At 38.6% G+C, this 22,132-nt stretch overlaps 1 protein-coding gene across 3 annotated transcripts in view; it reads right to left on the reverse strand.

The window, feature by feature from the left end:
• Positions 1 to 22,132, reverse strand: part of LOC122801567 (U2 snRNP associated SURP domain containing) — a 2,423,494-nt gene that overhangs the window by 314,274 nt on the left and 2,087,088 nt on the right. For all 3 annotated transcript variants that reach the window (XM_044071008.1, XM_044071006.1, XM_044071007.1), the window contains one exon: positions 19,671 to 19,758. In XM_044071008.1, coding sequence (XP_043926943.1) covers positions 19,671 to 19,758 — 88 coding nt within the window. The remainder of the gene's footprint in view (positions 1 to 19,670; positions 19,759 to 22,132) is intronic.

Here is a 22,132-nt window from a genome sequence, read left to right on the forward strand (position 1 = left end):
ATGGAACTGGCTTCATAAAAAGTCACACTCCCCACTTTTTTTCTTTTCTTTTTTTAAATATCCTACTTATATAGCCTGCATTTCTCTGATTCACTGTTGGAAAGGCACATGGCCAAATCCTACTAATGGTGGGACCTCCCCATCTGGGGGAGAAAGGCTTCACAACCTACATCCCTTAAACTACTGGATTCCTCCTCCTTTATACACTCCTATAGATCCAGAGGATTGGCTGAATCCTGCTTAACCTTACAGGAAGACATTCCCCCTTCCAGGCAGAGGGCAACCTTGAGGTCTTTGGCCTTTCAGACTACTAATACCCTCTTAGAACACAGGAACAAAACGAAAAGAAACACCAGATGTCTGGCTTACAGGATATTACAACTGAAAAGCTTTCCTAGCTGGGCAAAGGCAGGATGACGTGAGCAACACCACCCATGTCACCCCGCTCATGTTCCTCCCCCATTCTACTTTTCTATAGGTAGCCTGCTTAGCAATTAGGAAGAGACCCCCCCCCCAGCCTCCACCAAGGGTGTTCCTGGCTGCAGGCAGATTCCACACACCCCTCTCATGTTTGGCATGCCCATCTTCCCTGTCACACCTTCAAATACCAGAGACCCTAATCGAACCCTGGTAACCTAGGCCATAGTCAGCCTCTACACTACATTTGCAGCACTCTTAAGGATGCTTTTTTTCCTCAGTGGTGATAAAAATAGCCAATTCAGAAACTAGAAATGATCCTACCACTACTCCACTACCATTCACCAATAAAAATACTTGGAGGTTTTATTGGATCAAACTCTCTCATTTCAAGTTCCTTCTGAATAATTGACCACTAAAGTTTTAAATCAACTTAAAGTAACTTATCACTTAAAAAACCCATCACACAACAGAAATAAATATATTCTTTCCAAGGTAATGGCCAATAATTGCCACAGCTACAGCTCATATCACTTCCCTTCCATAAATAACAGAATACAAAATTATATAATTTGTCAAATCTCACACACCACCACTGCTTTACTTCACAGTACCCAAAATGTCTACCAATTAGTACCAAAGCTTAACTTCTCTAAAAAAGTAACTTTCTAGCTCTAAATGAAAAGTGATACCTCTCAATTCACAAATAAACTGAAAATAAGGAACCCCTTCTACTCTGAGAAGCCAAGACGGTACTAAAACGAACATATTCACTGGCCACTTGTCAAAAAGTCTTTAATACATTAGTCCCAGACTGATGAAACAATTTACCTAATGAAATTACATTAAACAACATTTCCTTTCCTTGTGTAAAAGTTAAATTATTTGTTTTGAGTAGTGATAAAAGAAAGTTTGAAGAGCTGAGGATGTAAATTAAGGTGTGAGCAAACAGAGTGTAGGCAGCCAGGTTATGGATGGATGAGAACTGAGACGTGCATTGCCACAGGGTGGGAGAGGTGTTGCCGCAAAGATTTTTTGAAGGAAGAGATATTACTGGAGATTCTGACAGCTAATGGGAAAGAGCTCCATAGCTTGGCAATAGACAAGGAATAAAGCATGTTGCCAGCTGGGAGTTTAGGTTTGTCTACTTGCAGGAGAAGTTGATTTTCAGATCTAAGTGGCCTATTTGGCTGGTAGTAGGTTATAAGACGGAAGAGAGGGCTGGGCAGGCTGAGGCTCTGTAAATGATTTTGTGAGCTGTGATTAGCTGTAGGTAGGTTAGAGGATGTGGAATTTAGAGACAGTTAAGTGATTTTAAGGCGATGCAATGATGGGAAGAGTATTTTGCACAGGTTGCAAACTTGGCTACCTTGTAACATGACTCAAGCTTGGTTTTTAGGGTGGAGTATATTGGTGAGGAGAGGAGCACCATACAGTAGTGAAGGTAAGAGAAAGGTTAGGGTGAGAGTATGCTTAGTAGAGCAGTTAAGATAGCATTTTTGTCAGTAAAGGTTTTCTTTTGACATTAATGTGGATGTAAAGGTCAAATGTCAAGCTTTCGTCGAGGATAATTCCTAGTAATTTTGTGTGGGAGACGGCCTCGACGTGTTGGTTTGAGAATGAATGCTGAAATCTGTCCTGCTGACAGAGAGGCTTTTTCTTGGGAGTAAATAATTTAGTATTTCGGTGGTGGTAAAGGGATTCTGGCTTACCTGCAAAAGTTCTGTTGCTGATTTAGAAGAGCGGATAATGGTTGAACTGACTGCATATTGTACAACAGTTCCATATTTACGGTTGATATGGAAGTCATTTATAAAAATACTGAATAGAAGGGGTCCTAAGATGGAGCCTTGGGGGACCCCGATAGAAGAGTTAAGAAATGGAGAGAAAGATTTGAGCCATCTAGTGGACTGTTGTCTATCTTTTAGATAGTTTTTGAACCAATTTAGAGTTGGGGAGGGGGAGATATCAAGGGTGAAGAGTTTACTGAGGAGTGGGGGTGGGGGGGGAGACCGTATCAAAGGCTTTTGAAAGGTCAAGAAAGACAGAGGATACAAATTTACCAGTGTTTCTAGCTTGACTGGCTGGGTCCATAAAGGAAATAACAGCAGTAGTAGTGCTGTGGCCAGGCCTAAACCCATACTGAGCTGGGGAGAGGAGATTGTTTAGTAGTAGACAGTTTACAAGTTGGTAATGAATGCATTTCTCCAGATTTTTCCAGAGAGGGGGACAGAATAGCAATGGGTCTGAAATTAGAGATATCTGTATTACCACCTTTATGGAGTGGAAGAATGTATGTTTTTTTTTCACAGAGTAAGAACATAAGATTCTTGGAGAGATCTACTGATAAGTATGCTGATGGGATAGGCAATGGATCTTGCTGACATTTGGAGGTATTCTGGAAGTAAGTTATCAGGGGCACAGGAGCCAGGAATGGGGGAAAAACAAAAGGTGGATGAGTTGGGGGCTGTATCCTGAGAGGGAGGTGATAGTGGATAACAGCTAGCATTAGCCTTAGTGTGGGAAAAAGTAGTGGTGAGTTTAGCTATCATGTCGATGAAATGTGAATTGAACAGGGTGGCTATTTCACTGGCAGTTTTCTCAGGGAATGGGCATGGGTTATATTTGGTACCAGGGTTAATCCTGGTACCAAATCAACAAATGTAGCGTTCACGAAGAAGGACCACTGAAAAGTTGTTTTAACGAACTTTATTCCGATATAAGAACAAGTGTTTTCGCTTCTGCCCCTGCAGAAGCTTCTTCAGAATACAGAGAAAGGCGCCAACTTTTCAAATTTAAAACAACACCATGACATAGCATGATGTCACTTCCTGTAATTTACTAGAGTTAAAATAGTTGACCCTATATGAAAGGTATTACTAATAAAAAAAAATATATATATAAAACAGTCAAGAACAGTTTATACAAATATAGTATCAACCAATCATTCTTCCTAAAATACATCAAGTCTAATAATCGATAAAAATATATACAAAAGCAGCAAAAAAACCCAACTTTTGTTAAAAATAAAAATATGGATTTGTAAAAGGGGAAAGAAAAATACTTCCCTAAACCAATATATATATAATGAATCAGTATAATTCAATATATAAAAAATATAATAAGATATTTCATCTTAGGTAGCTCCTATATTTTAACACGGAAGAGATATTACAGCTCTCATTGAGGCCAGGGGCTGTGAAGGCATCAAGTAAAATTTGCCATTCAAGTTCTCTTATTTCTAAAATCAAAGAATAGGGTCCTCCTCTAATGCCTACTGGTATATGGTCAATGGTCATAAAGTGAAAACTGTGTCCAGTGTGGCTCATTAAATGTTTTGATAGGGCATTTTCGCTTTTTTTATTTTTTATAGCGTAAATGTGTTGGTAAATGCGGTCCCGTAACCTACGGTCCGTTTTCCCTATATAAAACGCAGGACAACAGTCACAGAAGGCCACATAGACAACAGATTTTGAATTACAGTTTACTCTGTGGGTGATGAAATATTTCTTGTTTCTAATAATAAACGAATTCCCTGTTCTAAGGAATTTACACCAGTTACAGAACCCACAAGTGAATGTACCTTTTTGTCTAATATAGGAGTCAACATCCCTGTTCCTTTGCAAGAGCTCCTTCAAATTACTACCCCTCTTATATACAATAGAGGGGTGTGTGCCTAATGTGTTTAATAAAGCTGGACTATTCTGGATGAAATACCATTTTTTTCGAATAATAGAACAAAGGTTCTCAGACATCCTGTTATAGGTTATAACCAAACTTATCCTGTAATTGGTGTCCCTTGTAACCACGCCAGTCTGAGTTTCAACCAAAGATGGTGTATTGACAGGAGACACTACCATGTCATTAGTTGGTTGAGACATATCCCGTTCGTTATGGGAGAGCAATGGTTGGTAAGTTCCATTGCACCTCTTGAAAGATACCTCGTCTATCAAGCTATCAATCAAGACTTCGGGGTAGCCCCGGTTCATGAACATTTCCTTCAAGTTTGCACATTCCTGGTCAAATGCTTGGGCTGTGCTGCACATACGGACAGCTCTAACCAGTTGTCCCTTCACTACTGACCGTTTTTGTTTCCATGGGTGGTTACTAGAAAAGTGTAAGAAGGAATTACAGTAAGTTGGCTTCCTAAAAATTGATGACTGGAACCTATTGTTACCCTTGTCTTTTACTAATTTCACATCCAGATAGTCAATTTCACTTGTGGAAAAGTGATACGTGAATTTCAAAAATTCAGTTGTCCCATTCATATAGGTGATGAGATCCTTTGCCACTTCTACTCCACCTTGAATTAAAATAAAAACATCATCTAAAAAACGGGTGTAGAACTTTATAAATTCCTTAAACCGTAAATTGTTTGACAGAAATGTTTTCTCCCAGTAGGCGACAAACAAGTTCGCTACACTACCCCCACAAGGTGAGCCCATGGCGATACCTTGCTTCTGGAGGTAGTAGCGATTGTCAAAAATGAAAAAGTTGGAAGACAAGACAATGTCCAGCAGTTGTGTAACAACTGCAATCTCATCCTTTGACGCATTGAAGCCCCTCAACATCAATTCAACCCACTCGACAGCTTCCTGGTGTGGTATGGAAGTATAAAGATCCACCACGTCGATGGTGAGGAAGTTGAGGGACATGTCAAATTGAATTTCATTAATCGATTTCAAAAAGGACCAAGAGTCCTTACAAATTTCTGGAATTAATTCCAAATATTTTGAAATAATGTTGTCAATAAGGCGGGAACATGGGTGGGTGATGGAACATCTCCCATCAACCAAGGCACACATTGGTGGCTCCACCAGGTCCTTGTGGATTTTAGGGATCCCAAACATAACCGGGACCTTTGGGAAAGAGATGTCAATGAAATTGTAGGTATCAATGTCGATTTTCCCTTCTAGAAACAGGTCCCTAAAATAACCTTTGATTCTGTTATAGGATCCCGTCATTTCATTCAAGGAAGAGCTTTCATAGGCAGGTGAGTTCAGGACTGACAACATTCTATTATTGTAGTCTGATTTATCAAGAATCACGAGCCCACCCCCTTTATCAGGCTTAATAACCCTGACTGCCATCCCACATAAGTTGTTTATTCATGACCTGATCAGTTGAAATGTTGCTTTGGTTATCTAACCATTTAGTAGAGGCGTGTAAATGCCTCAAATCTAATTCGCAAACACTTTCAAAAATGTGCAAGTTGGGATGTAAAGGGGGATTAAATATACTAGGGAGCTTAAGAGTAGTTCTTTCCCTAGATGGTTCATTGTTGAAAAAGATTTTTAAATTTAACCTACGAACAAAACATTTCAGACAGATTTGGTTTTTGATCTGGAACAAAAGAAAAACCATTAGCCAATAGATCAATCAAATCACTATCAATGGAGACATTTGAAAAGTTATAGATTTTAAAGTTCCCTTTTGTGTTGGTTAGAATGACAGGATGATTCCTGTCAGTGGGGCCATCACCTCCCTGATTATTCAGGACCGTTGTTTGTTCCAGTTCCTGTTCTGTTGTTGGCGGTTGTTCTTGCCCCCTGAAAAAGGCTTCTGGTAAGTTTTGTAGTTAGGTACCCCATTATTCTGTTGGTTAGCTTTAATCCTATTGCTCCTCCTTGGTTCTTGTGACGATGTCCCTTCTCCTCCATCCCCTGTATCCACGCCACTGGAAGAAGGTTCAACAGGAAAATCCCTAGAACCACTACCACCACTATTCAGATTCTCCTTGTTCTGCTTGTCACTACTAAATTTATTTTTGAAGAGGTTCGGATATGCCAAATTTGTTTGATAAGCATGTCTATCCCTTATCAATTTTTTTGTTTTATTAGATTTTAATTTTCCAAGTAAAGCGTCAATGCTGGAAAAAATGCGGTTATAATCATACTTATACCGCAAGAAGTTGATGTCAGTTTGTAAAGTTTCATCCAATTGACTGGTTTTAGTCAGAAGTTTAGAAATCTGGTTGGAATAGTGTTTGATCATTAATTCCAAAAGTTCAAACCCCTGCCCGTTAAAAAGAGCCATTAAATCATCAGAAAAAGTTGCATCAATGAACAACCCAGTAGGAGAAAAATTGTTCCGCAACCCCTTAGGGATAATTTTTTCAGCTAAACATTGCTGAAAATAGGCAACCTCAAGTTGTAATTTTTTTATTTTAAGCATATTGCCATCCAGTACTTTTAATTTGTCAGTAATGTTATCAACAAAATTACCTGGAGGGTCTGCGACCGGTGAGCCAACAGGTGGAGTGGAACCAAACGATAAAAAGTCCAGGTTCCCAGCCCATTCGGCAAATAATGGCACGCCAATAAGTGCAGAGTTATTTTCAGTAACAGGTCCAGGTAAATTTAGAGCCGTGAGCCCTACTGTCTGGCTCCTATTGTTAATTCCGTTAGAGCCATTAAAGTAATTTGTCCCTGGCACGCAAATGCCCCTAACAGCTGAGGTTGTGTTTTCAGGACCAAGATTACCAGCGGGAGAGCGAGAACGAAAAGGCTGCCCCGCTGGAATAGCAGAAGAGTTGTCATCAAATGACCGGTTGTTAACAGAGATTACTCCCAAATTGTTAGCACGACCTGTTGTCATGTCACGTCTTTCGATGTTCTCCAACCGCGTATTCATGAGGTCAAGTCGCTGAGCTAGCGACAGTAACAATGCTTGTGTGCTCGGTGGATCATCAACGATAACCACATTGTCCGAGCCAAAGATGTTAGGTGTCCTAGGGCTCGTGGGAATGCCAGACATCATACCAACGAGTAAAAAACCAAGCAAACAGGTGAAAAAAACAAATGTAGCGTTCACAAAGAAGGACCACTGAAAAGTTGTTTTAATGAACTTTATTCCGATATAAGAACAAGCGTTTTCGCTTCTGCCCCTGCAGAAGCTTCTTCAGAATACAGAGAAAGGCGCCAACTTTTCAAATTTAAAACAACACCATGACATAGCTTGATGTCACTTCCTGTAATTTACTAGAGTTAAAATAGTTGACCCTATATGAAAGGTATTACTAATAAAAATATATATATATATATATATATATATATATATATATATATATATATATATATATAAAACAGTCAAGAACAGTTTATACAAATATATTATCAACCAGTCATTCTTCCTAAAATACATCAAGTCTAATAATTGATAAAAATATATACAAAAGCAGCAAAAAAAACAACTTTTGTTAAAAATAAAAATATGGATTTGTAAAAGGGGAAAGAAAAATGCTTCCCTAAACCAATATATATATATATTGTTTGAAATCGATTAATGAAATCCAATTTGACATGTCCCTCAACTTCCTCACCATCGACGTGGTGGATCTTTATACTTCCATACCACACCAGGAAGCTGTCGAGTGGGTTGAACTGATGTTGAGGGGCTTCAATGCGTCAAAGGATGAGATTGCAGTTGTTACACAACTGCTGGACATTGTCTTGTCTTCCAACTTTTTCATTTTTGACACTCGCTACTACCTCCAGAAGCAAGGTATCGCCATGGGCTCACCTTGTGGGGGTAGTGTAGCGAACTTGTTTGTCGCCTACTGGGAGAAAACATTTCTGTTAAACAATTTACGGTTTAAGGAATTTATAAAGTTCTACACCCGTTTTTTAGATGATGTTTTTATTTTAATTCAAGGTGGAGAAGAAGTGGCAAAGGATCTCATCACCTATATGAATGGGACAACTGAATTTTTGAAATTCACGTATCACTTTTCCACAAGTGAAATTGACTATCTGGATGTGAAATTAGTAAAAGACAAGGGTAACAATAGGTTCCAGTCATCAATTTTTAGGAAGCCAACTTACTGTAATTCCTTCTTACACTTTTCTAGTAACCACCCATGGAAACAAAAACGGTCAATAGTGAAGGGACAACTGGTTAGAGCTGTCCGTATGTGCAGCACAGCCCAAGCATTTGACCAGGAATGTGTAAACTTGAAGGAAATGTTCATGAACCGGGGCTACCCCGAAGTCTTGATTGATAGCTTGACAGACGAGATATCTTTCAAGAGGTGCAATGGAACTTACCAACCATTGCTCTCCCATAATGAACGGGATATGTCTCAACCAACTAATGACATGGTAGTTTCTCCTGTCAATACACCATCTTTGGTTGAAACTCAGACTGGCGTGGTTACAAGGGACACCAATTACAGGATAAGTTTGGTTATAACCTATAACAGGATGTCTGAGAACCTTTGTTCTATTATTCGAAAAAACTGGTATTTCATCCAGAATAGTCCAGCTTTATTAAACACATCAGGCACACACCCCTCTATTGTATATAAGAGGGGTAGTAATTTGAAGGAGCTCTTGCAAAGGAACAGGGATGTTGACTCCTATATTAGACAAAAAGGTACATTCACTTGTGGGTTCTGTAACTGGTGTAAATTCCTTAGAACAGGGAATTCGTTTATTATTAGAAACAAGAAATATTTCATCAACCACAGAGTAAACTGTAATTCAAAATCTATTGTCTATGTGGCCTTCTGTGACTGTTGTCCTGCGTTTTATATAGGGAAAACGGACTGTAGGTTACGGGACCGCATTTACCAACACATTTACGCTATAAAAAATAAAAAAAAGCGAAAATGCCCTATCAAAACATTTAATGAGCCACACTGGACACAGTTTTCACTTTATGGCCATTGACCATATACCAGTAGGCATTAGAGGAGGACCCTATTTTTTGATTTTAGAAATAAGAGAACTTGAATGGCAAATTTTACTTGATGCCTTCACAGCCCCTGGCCTCAATGAGAGCTGTAATATCTCTTCCGTGTTAAAATATAGGAGCTACCTAAGATGAAATATCTTATTATATTTTTTATATATTGAATTATACTGATTCATTATATATATATTGGTTTAGGGAAGCATTTTTCTTTCCCCTTTTACAAATCCATATTTTTATTTTTAACAAAAGTTGTTTTTTTTGCTGCTTTTGTATATATTTTTATCGATTATTAGACTTGATGTATTTTAGGAAGAATGACTGGTTGATAATATATTTGTATAAACTGTTCTTGACTGTTTTTATAATATATATATATATATATATATATTTTTATTAGTAATACCTTTCATATAGGGTCAACTATTTTAACTCTAGTAAATTACAGGAAGTGACATCATGCTATGTCATGGTGTTGTTTTAAATTTGAAAAGTTGGCGCCTTTCTCTGTATTCTGAAGAAGCTTCTGCAGGGGCAGAAGCGAAAACGCTTGTTCTTATATCGGAATAAAGTTCGTTAAAACAACTTTTCAGTCGTCCTTCTTCGTGAACGCTACATTTGTTTTTTTCACCTGTTTGCTTGGTTTTTTACTCGCTGGTACCAAATCATATAGGTTGAGACAGGCCAAACAAAAGGTACAGTGGTTCCTGGATGATAAAATATTACTTCAGAAGGATGCTCTTCGCAGTACTTTTGCTGTCACATCTCCTAAGAAGTATTTAGCCACATAACTTAAGCTACAAAAAAGTAGAAAGGATGGTCTCACTTCGGCTCACTCCACTCCCCTCCCTGCCCCTTATTCCCACCTGCCCCCACCACCTGTGGCTTTATTCCTCCTCATCCCCTCCCACAACTCCTACCAGCCATTTACTACACACCCCACACCCACAGATACTACACACAAACTCACTACTCAACCTAAACAATGCCCCTCACCAGGTCATATCTACTACATCTCATACACTTCTCATCCCTACTCACCTTCCTCACCTACCTTACACATATTACACAACTCCCACACCCCTCCCATACCTGCCCATCACACTTTACATACAATTTCCAGCACACTAATACACCTCCCTTCACCTCTATAACTCATGACCTCTACTCTTCCAACCCAACCCTACTTCTCAAACCTATACTACTACCCATCCAAACTTCACATATCACACCCTCCCAACCTCACATCAATAAATCATCTCCCTACCTCTACTCAGATTCTTCATCCACATTATCCTACCTCACACTCATTCTCCACCAAATTTTTCAAATGACTCTTTCGTCGACATCCATCCCAACCTCCGACACAAACACAATTGCCCAAAACTATCCGCTTTCTACATTCAAAGCACAAAGCCTCTGTAACAAAATCCCTAATCTCCACACCTGGCTTTCCCACAACCACCCAGGCATAGTTGCGGTCTCTGAGACCTGGCTTAAACTCTCCATAAAAGACAACAAAATTCTTCCACCTGGCTACCAAATGATTCGCAAAGACAGACTAAACAAAAAAGGTGGAGGCATAGCCATAATCCACACTTCCTCCTATACCATTACCCCATACACCAATCCCATCCCAGACTTCATCAATTCCGAATTAACCATAGCTCTATTAAAAACAAATAACCACAAATCCATATGCACAGCTGCCCTCTACATTCTACCAGGCAACAACATACCTATTCTAGAAGATATCCTCTCCTGGTTTTCTTCTAACATAAAAAAATGAAACCTACATTCTAGGTCACATGAACATTAACTGGGCCAATATAAACTCTCAAACCTCATCCCAAACAATCAATCTATACACAACGTTACCCAACTGATTGATTTCCCCACCAGACCAAACAAAGATGGAGCTAGACTGGATCTTAACATCCCATCCCAACCTTATCACAAAGGCAGGTATCCTTCCTGTCCCTCTCAGTCACCACCTGCCACAGCCTTCGCAGATCGGCACCCCTCCCCTCATCAAAATAAATCCAATTATTTCTCATCTCTCAAACATTTCTACAATATTTTTAAACTCCATTTTATCCCACTTACTATAATTTCTGAAGAAATGTTTATCTTCCCAAATAATTTTTAATTGTATCTATTACCCATTCCTTACATTCCATTATTTTTAGCAAATTAAGTACAGAAGTCTCATTTTTTGCATAATTACCCCGCATTATCCGCTTAGTTTTTACTAATGCACAATCAGATGCAGTTATCAAATGGGGATTGCATCTTTCACTTAAACATGCTCCTGTGAAAACTAATTTCTATTCACTCTAGCCTAATTACTGTACCTTAAAATAATATGTGAATTGTGAGTTCCTGCTGCTATGTCTTCATACCATACTCATATAATTCTTATGACACTGACCACCTCATTACAGTTTCCTTTCTAGTCTTTCCTTGATACAGCCTCACCACTACAAATCAAATTCTAGTCCCCATGCATATATAATATCCCCTGTTAAAAGCTTACTGTTTTCCCACATTGCCCTAAGTAGTAGCTTTAGGAGAAATGCATGTGTGTGTACCCTCCTCCTATGACATTAAGACCCCTGTTAACACAAATCTATCATTATTGTCTTTTTTCACATCTGTCACTAATGAGGCTCCTCTCATGACTGGTATTATTATCCCCCCTTTTCCTTTGTCCCCAGTATTCTAGATATCCACCCTGAAAGAACTATCTTTGTCAAATTTACCAGCTCATTTCTATCTGAACATGTTTCCTGCAACACTGCATTGCACACTACAAGTCTTAAAACAGTTTAGCACTCTTTGCTTCTTTGTCCATACCTACATGGCCATTTACATTCCATGTTAATGCTGAAAAAGTAGCCAATCTGATAAAAAGATTTTAGTCCCAAAATTGACTGGCATGCTGACCTTACATACAAGTTGCTGCTTTGCATCTCTGTTTGAACCTGTATCACATTCTACATTCTTCACTTCAATAAAAACAAATGGAAAAAAAAACTCTCCCAACCCCTTTTTGCTCTACACTTTTCAGAAAGGAAGTATAACACCTCCACTCCTCCAAACAGGGGCAGCTGCCTTGAATTGATGGCTGCATCCACAGGTATTACCTATTCGAAAAATAAGGTTAACCATGCTACTGTGCACATTACAGCCTGCACTCCCACTTACACAGCTTACTACAGGTTTCCATTCCATCTCTATTTCCCTCCCACATGGGAACAACTTCTTGCATGCTACCAGTAAATATCAACTTTCAGCCATAATAGAAAGTACACTAGTAAAATAAGCAACCTAAACTGTGCAATGTTATATGCAATACACCGAAGAACTAAGGCTGCTGGGGAGGCAACTACTTGTATAACTGTTCGCTTCCTACAACTTCAAGCTTTACTTCTTAATATACTTTTTAAGTTCTATGAATTGCCGGCCAACATCCCTTTAAAAGTTAATTGCATTGTACCTTGTACATTTCCCTCAAAACACATCATTCAGACTTTTCACAAGTAACTGCCTGAGTCTGCAGGCTGCTTGTCTTCAGACCAAACAAAAAAAGCACCAGAGGAAAAAAAAACAGCTACTTGCTCTCCAAATGCAAGAAATAATAATTCATTTATTTCATCATTTCCTTTTTTCTTTATCCTTTTGCTTAAAATTGTCAAATAAAGAACATTAACTCAAATATAACCTGTATAAATAGAGGAAGTCTTTACCTTTGAATTCTACAATACAACACAATACACATTTACATCACTCCAATACCCAAAGATCATCACACTGGTGATCACATTCAGGATGAGAGATGTTTTTTCTTCTCTTTTTTCTAGTCTTTCCCATCCTTTTACAAAGCAACACCTGCCATGGACACATGCTATTATTAGCATATACAGCACTCAATGATAAAACTTCCACACCTCACATTCAAAACATATTTAACTGCATACTATTCAGAACTGCCTTACAAAGTAACAAGCAGTCTATTCCAGGAAATTTCTGTATAGATAATAATGAACAAAACATGTTCTACCCAAAGTCACCTCTTCAGTCCATTCAGCAACCTTTCAAGCACTGATGACCCAAAATGGGATTTATGCTGTATAGTTCACCTACCACTTCAACAAATCAAACTCAGTCTTTTTCACACATCTTCTCTTTCAAAACTAGCCTTCCCCCTCCATAAAGGTGCTCCCTCCTCTTTCTCAGGTAATGATATGCCAGACAGTCTCAACATCCTTGTCTATAAAGCCACAACACTAAATTACTGTAGACATCATCAGTAAGGCCATACAAGACTTGCAGACTATAAACCTCTTCATAATTAGGATTTTTCAAAGACAGACTGTATCTTCTTGATCTTGTTGGCTTCTTTGAAAAAAAAGTCACCAAAGCCCTAAATGATGAACTTGCCATGTATACTACTTATCTAGAATCAGTCAAAGCATTTGAGATCATTTCCACTATAGGATCTTAAATAAGCTAACACAACTGAACATCAACCCATTTGTAGCTCACTGGAACAGCTGCATTCCTCAAAGCTTTTGTCCTAGACCACATACTCTTTGGATTTGTTTTATCTGATGTACATGCAAATAACTTTTAGCTAACTAAATCTGCAGATGACTGCAAGCTAAAGGCCATCCCAAATCCCCCTTAGACTCACTAATACTCTCATAATACCACAATCACACTAACAAGTGGTAGCACAGTTACCTTTGGTAAAACCATACCCAACGCCAAAGGCCCCAAAATAGGGACATACTTTAAATAATACTCTTATAAAGTTAGAAAGTTGACAGAACAGGATTTGTGCCAGTGTGCATTTTCTGAAGGATATGAAGAATAAAACTCAAATGTATGTTATTTAGTGACTTCAATTCTCAGTGATTTGCTAGAAAACCACAAATTTTAGTAGTAACAGACCAAAAATATGAGGCAAAAATCTAGATATTCTGTGAAAATCAGGACAGTTGAGAAGCATGAGTAAAACTAATGACCCTGCACAGTAGCACATAAATGCAGATAACCTTAAGATTAACACAGTCAAATGGGATTTAAGAAGTTACCTGGACAACAAGCTGTCATTAGATAATAGTTCCAAAACTGTAAAAAAAAAAATCCTTCTACTTCTATCATCTCATCCATTACTGGTCCTTGTCTGGATCCCACTCCAACCTAATTTCCCTTTGTTCTGCCCTTATTCACCCCATCATAGAATGTAATATTTCATTTAACAAGTATTGCTCTAAACATTTCTCCCACCTAGGAAGTCCCCAGCATTTTATATTCAAAAAAATCCATGGTTTAAAGAACTGTTCTTACATGGCCAGCCTAAAACCTTTTTCTGTGTGGTCTAGACACTCCTGTGAGGTGAGCTGTACCTTGCTTGTAAGCTGCATCAAACCTGCTATTTGTGACTTTTTCCTTGAAAGGAAAAGCTTCTCAGTTAATACCCATTCTAAAGACCTGGCTTTACACTAAAGTCCCAATTTAGGGATAAATGCATAACATGGCACTTTTCTTGCTTATGGAAGAAGCTGCACCCCTACACATTAGACACTGCAATGCCCTAGTAACATTCAAACTTCAACTAGATTAATGGATGGGATAATATAAATTGATCGTAGATGTCCCTGGAGACAAACGTAGGAACATATTAGGCAAGCGTTCACAAGTGACCATAAGATGCCTAGCCATATACATCTTTAAACAGACAAACTTAAACGTTCTTGCCAAAGCAAAACATTACGACATCTCAAACTTTACTATTTCTTCTGTTTTTCTTTTCTTCCCTTTTTCCATCTTTTTCTCACTTCCCTTCTCTTCATAAGACAATCCAAACTGAAAATATTATATTTATCTCCCATATTAACAATACTTACAACAATCACCTTTTGAACCATAAGCTAATCCTCTCATTTTAGTGCATTGTTGGCTAAGCCTACAACTGACATACCACTTGCATAGCATAAATCCTATGAAATTATTACCTGTAACACTGCACTACAAATCTTTATAAACTTCATGGCTGTAGCTTTTTCGGCGTGGATACAGTATGCCCTCCCCTGTTTCTGTATGGGTTTACCCGTGTGCTCAACTTTCCTCTAGCACCGCAAAGACATGCCACCGGTGAACCTGCATTCCTCCAGTTTCTCTGGTGGTGAGAACAGAGAATGTCTGTGTGTCTTTGTGCATTGTGAGACAGACCTGGCTTGCCAGGGATACTGTCAGTGTGCGTGTAAAAAAAAAAAAAAAAAAAAAAACTTTTTTTTTATCTGTGGATGCCCACAACAATGCCAGGGAAAGTAATTATCTTTCAAAAATAAAGCACAGAATACATACAGAACATCCAAATGCTTAGAACTTCTATTGTACAGTGGTGTCATGTCCCAGACTGTATAAATGCATTTTGACACGGACTTTGTGATGGCTTCTTCCCTCAACCCCACCATTTCTAAAACCAGCCCTGTTCAGAGATATGTCCAGATGGTTGGTTTAGTTTGTGTGGGGTCTAGGAATGGTGCAATCATTAACACTTTCATTTTCCTAACAATTAAAACTCTAAGGTATGCACAGGAGGTCATTATAGCTTATGCTGGGGTTAGGGACAGTCTGGTCATTATTTCTTTTATTTCTCTTACAAACCGCAGATGTGTGCAAATATGGTCACTTTAATGTGTGCAGGAGCTTATCTCTCAACTGTCCTGATTTTTGCCTCATTTTTTTTGTCTGTTTCTCATAAAACTGCATTTTTCTGGCTAATTTTCTGGAATCAGTCCTCAGTGATTTGCCAGTAAAGAAAGACATTTGTGTTTCGGACTTCATACCCTTCAGAAAATTCATGCTACTGCAAAACCTGTCATTCTATCAACTTTTTAAGTTTGTAAGAGCAATATTTAAAATTTGTCCATATTTTTGCGTTGAGAGGTATGTGTAGGGGCTGTGTACTGTCTAGAAGCAACAAGCTGGGGTACATTACTGTGGTGATTTTTTTTCACTCCTCTCATAATTAAACATCAGATATGTATAAAAGTGACTACCTTTTGATGGTAGAGGTAAGCAAGCACATGCTACATATACGTACAACAGCAATCACTTGAGATGCATGACTGTGGCCCATCTGTGCCTTTGTTTTCATCCCAATCTAACACACCAGAGGGATGAACAGATGGTGACTGCTGTTTTTTTTTTTTTTTTTTGGGGGGGGGGGGCAGGCAGTGTTCCAAACAGGATAGATGTATCCCTTCAAGCATTTGTGAGCTATTTTATCATCTTTAAACAGTGAGCCCTAGGCACAACTTATTTCTTTATTGAAAGGAAAAGACAATTTATTTTCTTACTCGTGATTTTTGTTCAGGCCAACAATAGATCACAGGTTTAGGAAAAAGCTCTAAAATGCACCTCAGAACATCTGTAAACCCTGTGGCTTCTGGAGGCCTGGTAGCTCCCAAGCCTCCTGCTCAATTCAGTTATTTTTTAAACAGTTGTTACTGCACTGACTTGGCAAATAAGGGTATGTTAAAAGGATGTAAAGAAAATGAAAGTTTTACAGTAACACTGAATGTCTTTCCTTAGGTGTAATTTTTGTTCAGACCATTACTGGATGAAAAAGGTTTAAAGAAAACTAAAATACAAAAGAACATCTAAAAATCCACAGCTTCTGGAAAAAGCTGAACAGTACAGTAGATTTTGAGAAAAGGAAGAAAAAAGTAATCTGCCTGGTGTGGGAAGCCTGGGATGAGGAAAATGGGGGAAGCACTGGATGTGCACTGCGAGAGTAAAAGCAGGCAGTTGGGGTCCCATGCAGCCCTTCGTCTAGGGCACAATTTCACCTATGTGTAGTTTTATACAAAGGGTTGTTCTAATGCACCATCACTGTAACTAAATTCAAGTCACTGTGAATTTCACTCTCTGACATGGGCCAACATAAGTCTTCAAGTACTACTTCTAAAACTTTACAACATGGACTAAAATGTTTCTTAGGAGTGGTAACAATGACAGGGTGATAGTCTGAAAGCGTCCACGGCAGACCCCACCTTAACACTTTTTGGGGTCCCCAAAAAGCTAACATCAGCCCTAGTTACTATTACATTATGTTTTAAAAATAACACCTGTTACACAGCTTGTTTTCTCTTTAAAGTATGACTGTGACACCTGCGTACTGGCCCAGTAATCAAGGAGCCTCAATCCTCACCACTAGCACCAGTGAGAGGCGTGCAGATTGGTAAGGATAACAAGTAAGCACACAGTAAAGTACAATTTCCCTTAAGAGCACACAGAGATCGGAGTCAGTCTAGGGCTGGTTTCTGCCTTTCTCTCCAGATCCCCAATAAGACTCCCACTGGCACAGCTATAGGGTACAGATCTCAGCCTAGTGGTCAAGCTAAAACCTCCAGCACCCTCTCTGTCCAACCAGTGCTTTGTGTCCCTGCCCAAGTTGCTGACACAAACACACTTTGAGATACGAGTTATAAACAACGCACAGACACTCCTGGGGAAGGCTGGCACAGATTCTCCAGCTATGCCCCCTTCTCTCTAGATTATAAGGTAGAAATCACTGCCAACAACCACTAATATCAGCTACTAAAAAGGCCCCTCCCAAAAGGTGACCAATTTCACTGTGTAATATTACTGTTTTCCAAATAGTAAGTGTGACCCAGGGCTAAAGCTACTGGAGTAGCTTGAACAGTATCACCAAATACATGCAATGTACTCTAAGAGCTTAAATTACCTTTACACAAAATAGCCACAGTTGAAATGTTTAAAAATATTTAATAATAAATAATAAAAACACAAGACAATATTTATTACTTCAACACAATGGCATTACAGAGTTCAGAAACCACAGGAAAATGCTTTAAAATAATACTGTAGAATAGTCTGACATAAATATAGAAAAAAGCTAAACTAATCTGGCTATTTCTATCTCTAAGAGAAATCACTGTTCTAAATAAATATCTTACTTACAGAGCAAAGTAAGTGCTGGTGAGCTGATGTGTTCAGGTTCAGACAAAATACAACATGCTCAAATCTTTCTCTCTGGGAAAGTCTTAAACTGATAAACACCCAGTACTGCTGAGTCATTTCACATTACATCATTTTTATCACTTCTTTAGTTCCCAGGCTAACAGAAACTCAAAATTTACATTTCTTAGTAAAATGTACCTGGCCAGGAAGCTACTGCAATAAAAGACATTACACATGTTAAACCTTAATAATTATCTCTAAAATCGAGACAACAGAAATAATTTCCTGGGCCACACATCCTGTCTCCGAACTTGAGATCAAACAGTCATACAATGCTCGACTTATCAACTTTCGTCCAGCAGTGTGTTCTGTGGTTACATTTTTGAAGCTCTGTACAACATATAGTTTAATCCTAACATATAGTTTTCTTTACATTTGTAGAACAAGCTTGTGGATTACATTAATATTTACAAATGACATATAATTATTTACAAAATTCTATCTAGCTAGGCTGACAGCCTTCACAATGACAGTCATTTCTTTCTTTGTAGCAGACTTCTATTCTGGCTGGCTTTTCACTGTTACTTATTAAAGCATTCCGAGACCCACACCACTCTGAGTTACACTTGCAAAAAAGTTTCAACTTTTTCTGTGGTCATGGGCAATTGTGGAACTCTCAACTGACTTCCGAGTCTTCCATGAACATTATCCTTTGGCTACTCCATTCGTTATAGACAAAATTACATAATTTACACATTTCCTTATCTGGCTTTTATTTCTGTAGTGTTGGTGGCATTCTTTGAAATCACAGTGCAGCCACATACAAAAGGTTTCATAAATCTATTTTGCAGTTTGCATGATCTGTTTCCATTAACATTTTTTCATAAATATTTTCATGTAACTTTTCACATCATATTCTACGGCAAGCAATGTTTTCTCCAGTGCTACATATCTCCTTTGGCATGCTGTAAAAGGCTTCTGACCCACAGGCAACTAGTTTACTTTTCCTGCATAAAAGCAGACCAGTACCATACCGACTAGCATCTACTTGTATTGCGACTGATTTATAACAAAATGCTTACATGTGATCACTTTCACTACTGTTCTAGCATTTCAAAGTTTTCTTTGCTTTTTCTCTCTGTTTTGCACTCCAGTTCTATTAAATATTAAGCTCTGATAACACTACTGGAATATTCAAAGAATAAAAAGTCCAACTCAGCATAAGTAGAAATAAGATAAATCTAGGAATAAAAGCAAAAAAATTTGATGGAAGCATTATTTCCATGGCTTGATGGGAAGAATCACTTTGATGAAAATGCTATAAATGCAAAACTCAAAAATTGCAACTATGTACAATGAAATTAGGAAAGGCATCCCAATTAAACTACTTTAACAGCTAAGATATGCCATTTGTGAATAAAACTCCAAGTGTCAGTCGTAACAAGTGTTACAATGCTCTGAAAGATGTACTCTGGCTGAAATGGATTACATCAAAGGTGCTAATGTGGCATAAAATTGTACTATAAAAAGTCTTTAAAAAGAATATAATAAGATTCAAGTACCTTAAAATTTTCAGACTGCAGGTGACCTTGTATAGACTTGTATGCAGCATTCAGGTCAGCAAATATCTGGCCCAATTTTGACTCAAAGCTATAAAAAAAAAGTTACACATTTGTCATTTTTTGTCAGAAAGGGTAGAAAATATATTTAAAACTGTTGGCTACAAATTGAACTTACTAATAAATTAATGAGGTAAGTAATATGCAAGACTGACTTCAATGTTCAAATTAATTACAGAAGTAAAATTGTTTGTGTGTGTGCGCGCGCACCAACTGCATTCTATTACATACACATGTATAAAGAACAATTTATGAAACATCAGCATGTTAACATAAACAAATGCAGACATGTTCTGAAGTCACTCCTTGGACCATGGAAGTTTTAAAACAGTGATTTAGCAGGGGGGGGGGGCAAGCCCCTGTCCCTCATACCCTCTGAAAATTATTTATTCCAACTCCAAGATCAAGCAATCTCAGGGACTGGACTATCTCACACAGAACTCAACCATTGTGGTACCTTACTACTTACAATTCTATGTTCAGAGAGAATACCAGCAATGTTCACAATTTAAGACAGGATGGATAGCTTTATATGCAATACAGCAGACAATCCAGGACTTAAGTTTGTCTAATTTTTCAATAATATCAGCATAGAGGTGGTATTAAAAGCATCAGATGGGTCAAGGTAAGATATGTGCTTGCAATGACCCCTGTCCACAGCCTAAGTCACCTCTTCAAGGAGGTTTACTAGGTTTGGGAGACTGGACCTGTTCATAATACCAAACTGAGTGGGATTTACACGTTCCATAGCTTTGCATATATAAGGCTAGTGAGGCTGATGAGCCTATGACTACCTGGATCTGTAGGAGTGTCTGCTCTCCAGGCATCCAGCACAATACCTGTGGATAAGCTGAGATCAAGCAGTCTTGAGTACAGGTTCAGACAGTGCATACTAGGCACTGATGTATGTTATTTGGTCCACAGAAGTAATATTTTTAGCCTTTGACAGGGATTATAAATCTTGTTCCAAGGTGAATTCAAGGGAAAGTAAATTTTCAGGAATAGCTAGGGCAACAATGTGGTAAGACAAGCTGCATTCTTCCTCAAAGATCTGATAAGCATCAGCCACTCGCTCCAATCCTCCCCCATCCAGTCCTTCTAGTGCCCATTCTGTTAGTCAAAAACAGGTAATCTGGGGTGCAGTCAAGGCTTTATCCCTCTACACAAAGGGTTTGCATTCACCTTGTTTCTAGTTTTCTGAAAGGAAGAAAATTCATCTGTTATCTTCCAAACAGCATGGACCTTTCTTTCTTTCTAGATGTATTTTCAATTCTATTCACAATTATAGGGTGAATCCCAGCAGACTTTTTGCATCTCTAATTTTTATTCATAGGTGTTTATCAGGCTAACACAAAGGCTTTTTAAGCCTAGCCATGAATCACAAATCTCTGACAAGTTCTGGTACCACTGATAAGTGTTAAGCAGGAGCTTGGGAGATGAAACATTTACAAGCAAGGTCCTGGAAGATGAAACATTTACAGGCAGCCTGTGTCCACTGAGACACAGGTGCCAAATCAGGTGTGACATCCCCTCTCTGAGCCAGTAATCAAGGAGCCTGAATTCTCATCACTGACACTGGAGAGGGACATTCACTTGGAATAAAAATGGGATACACCCGGTATTTCCAGATACAGATCTCTGTATCAACCACAATTTCCCTTAAGAGCACACAGGGATCGCACTCAGCATGGGGTCTGGGTTTCTTTCTCTCTCTCTCCCCAGGTCCCCAATAAGGCTCCCCAATGTCACAGTTGCATAGTTAAGTCCTCAGCTGAGTGTCCAAGCCAAGTACTCCACCACTCTCTGTGAAACCAGTGCTTCCTGTCCCTGCTCCACGTAGTTGACACACACACACACTTGGGAAAGGCTGGCACAGGTTTACTAGCTATGCCCCCCTTCTGCCCAGACTATATGGTAGTTATTGCCACCAGACACTCCCAAGCCAGCTACTCTACAACTCTTACAAGGGTACCCAATTATACTGAGTGAAATTAATATTAATATTAATGGTAGTTTGAGCAATGCAGTAAGGCTTTCAGGAGTGGTCACAGAGTCACCAAACAGATAAGTATTCTCAAAGGTTAAAATATTCTCTAAAGGACCAGCCACAATGAAAAGTAAAAGAACATTAAAATACTAAATATCTATTTACAATAAACACCACAGTTTCATTCACAGGAAATATTAAAAATAACACAGGTGGACAGGTTTCACACAGTTACAGAAAAACAATACTTAACTAATCTCACCATACTTTCCTGACTGATCTCAAGTGTTACTATTCCCTGGTCACTTACTAAAGCAAAGCAAGATGAAGGCAGTGAGTGATCCTTTGATGTCAGGCTCCAAAAACAGACTGCTATGAGACTTCGGTCTCAACTAGTATTAAAACATTATTTTTGTCC

The sequence above is a fragment of the Protopterus annectens genome, chromosome 5.part0, assembly GCF_019279795.1.
Source record: "Protopterus annectens isolate FY-2018-M chromosome 5.part0, PAN1.0, whole genome shotgun sequence".
NCBI lineage: Eukaryota > Metazoa > Chordata > Ceratodontiformes > Protopteridae > Protopterus > Protopterus annectens.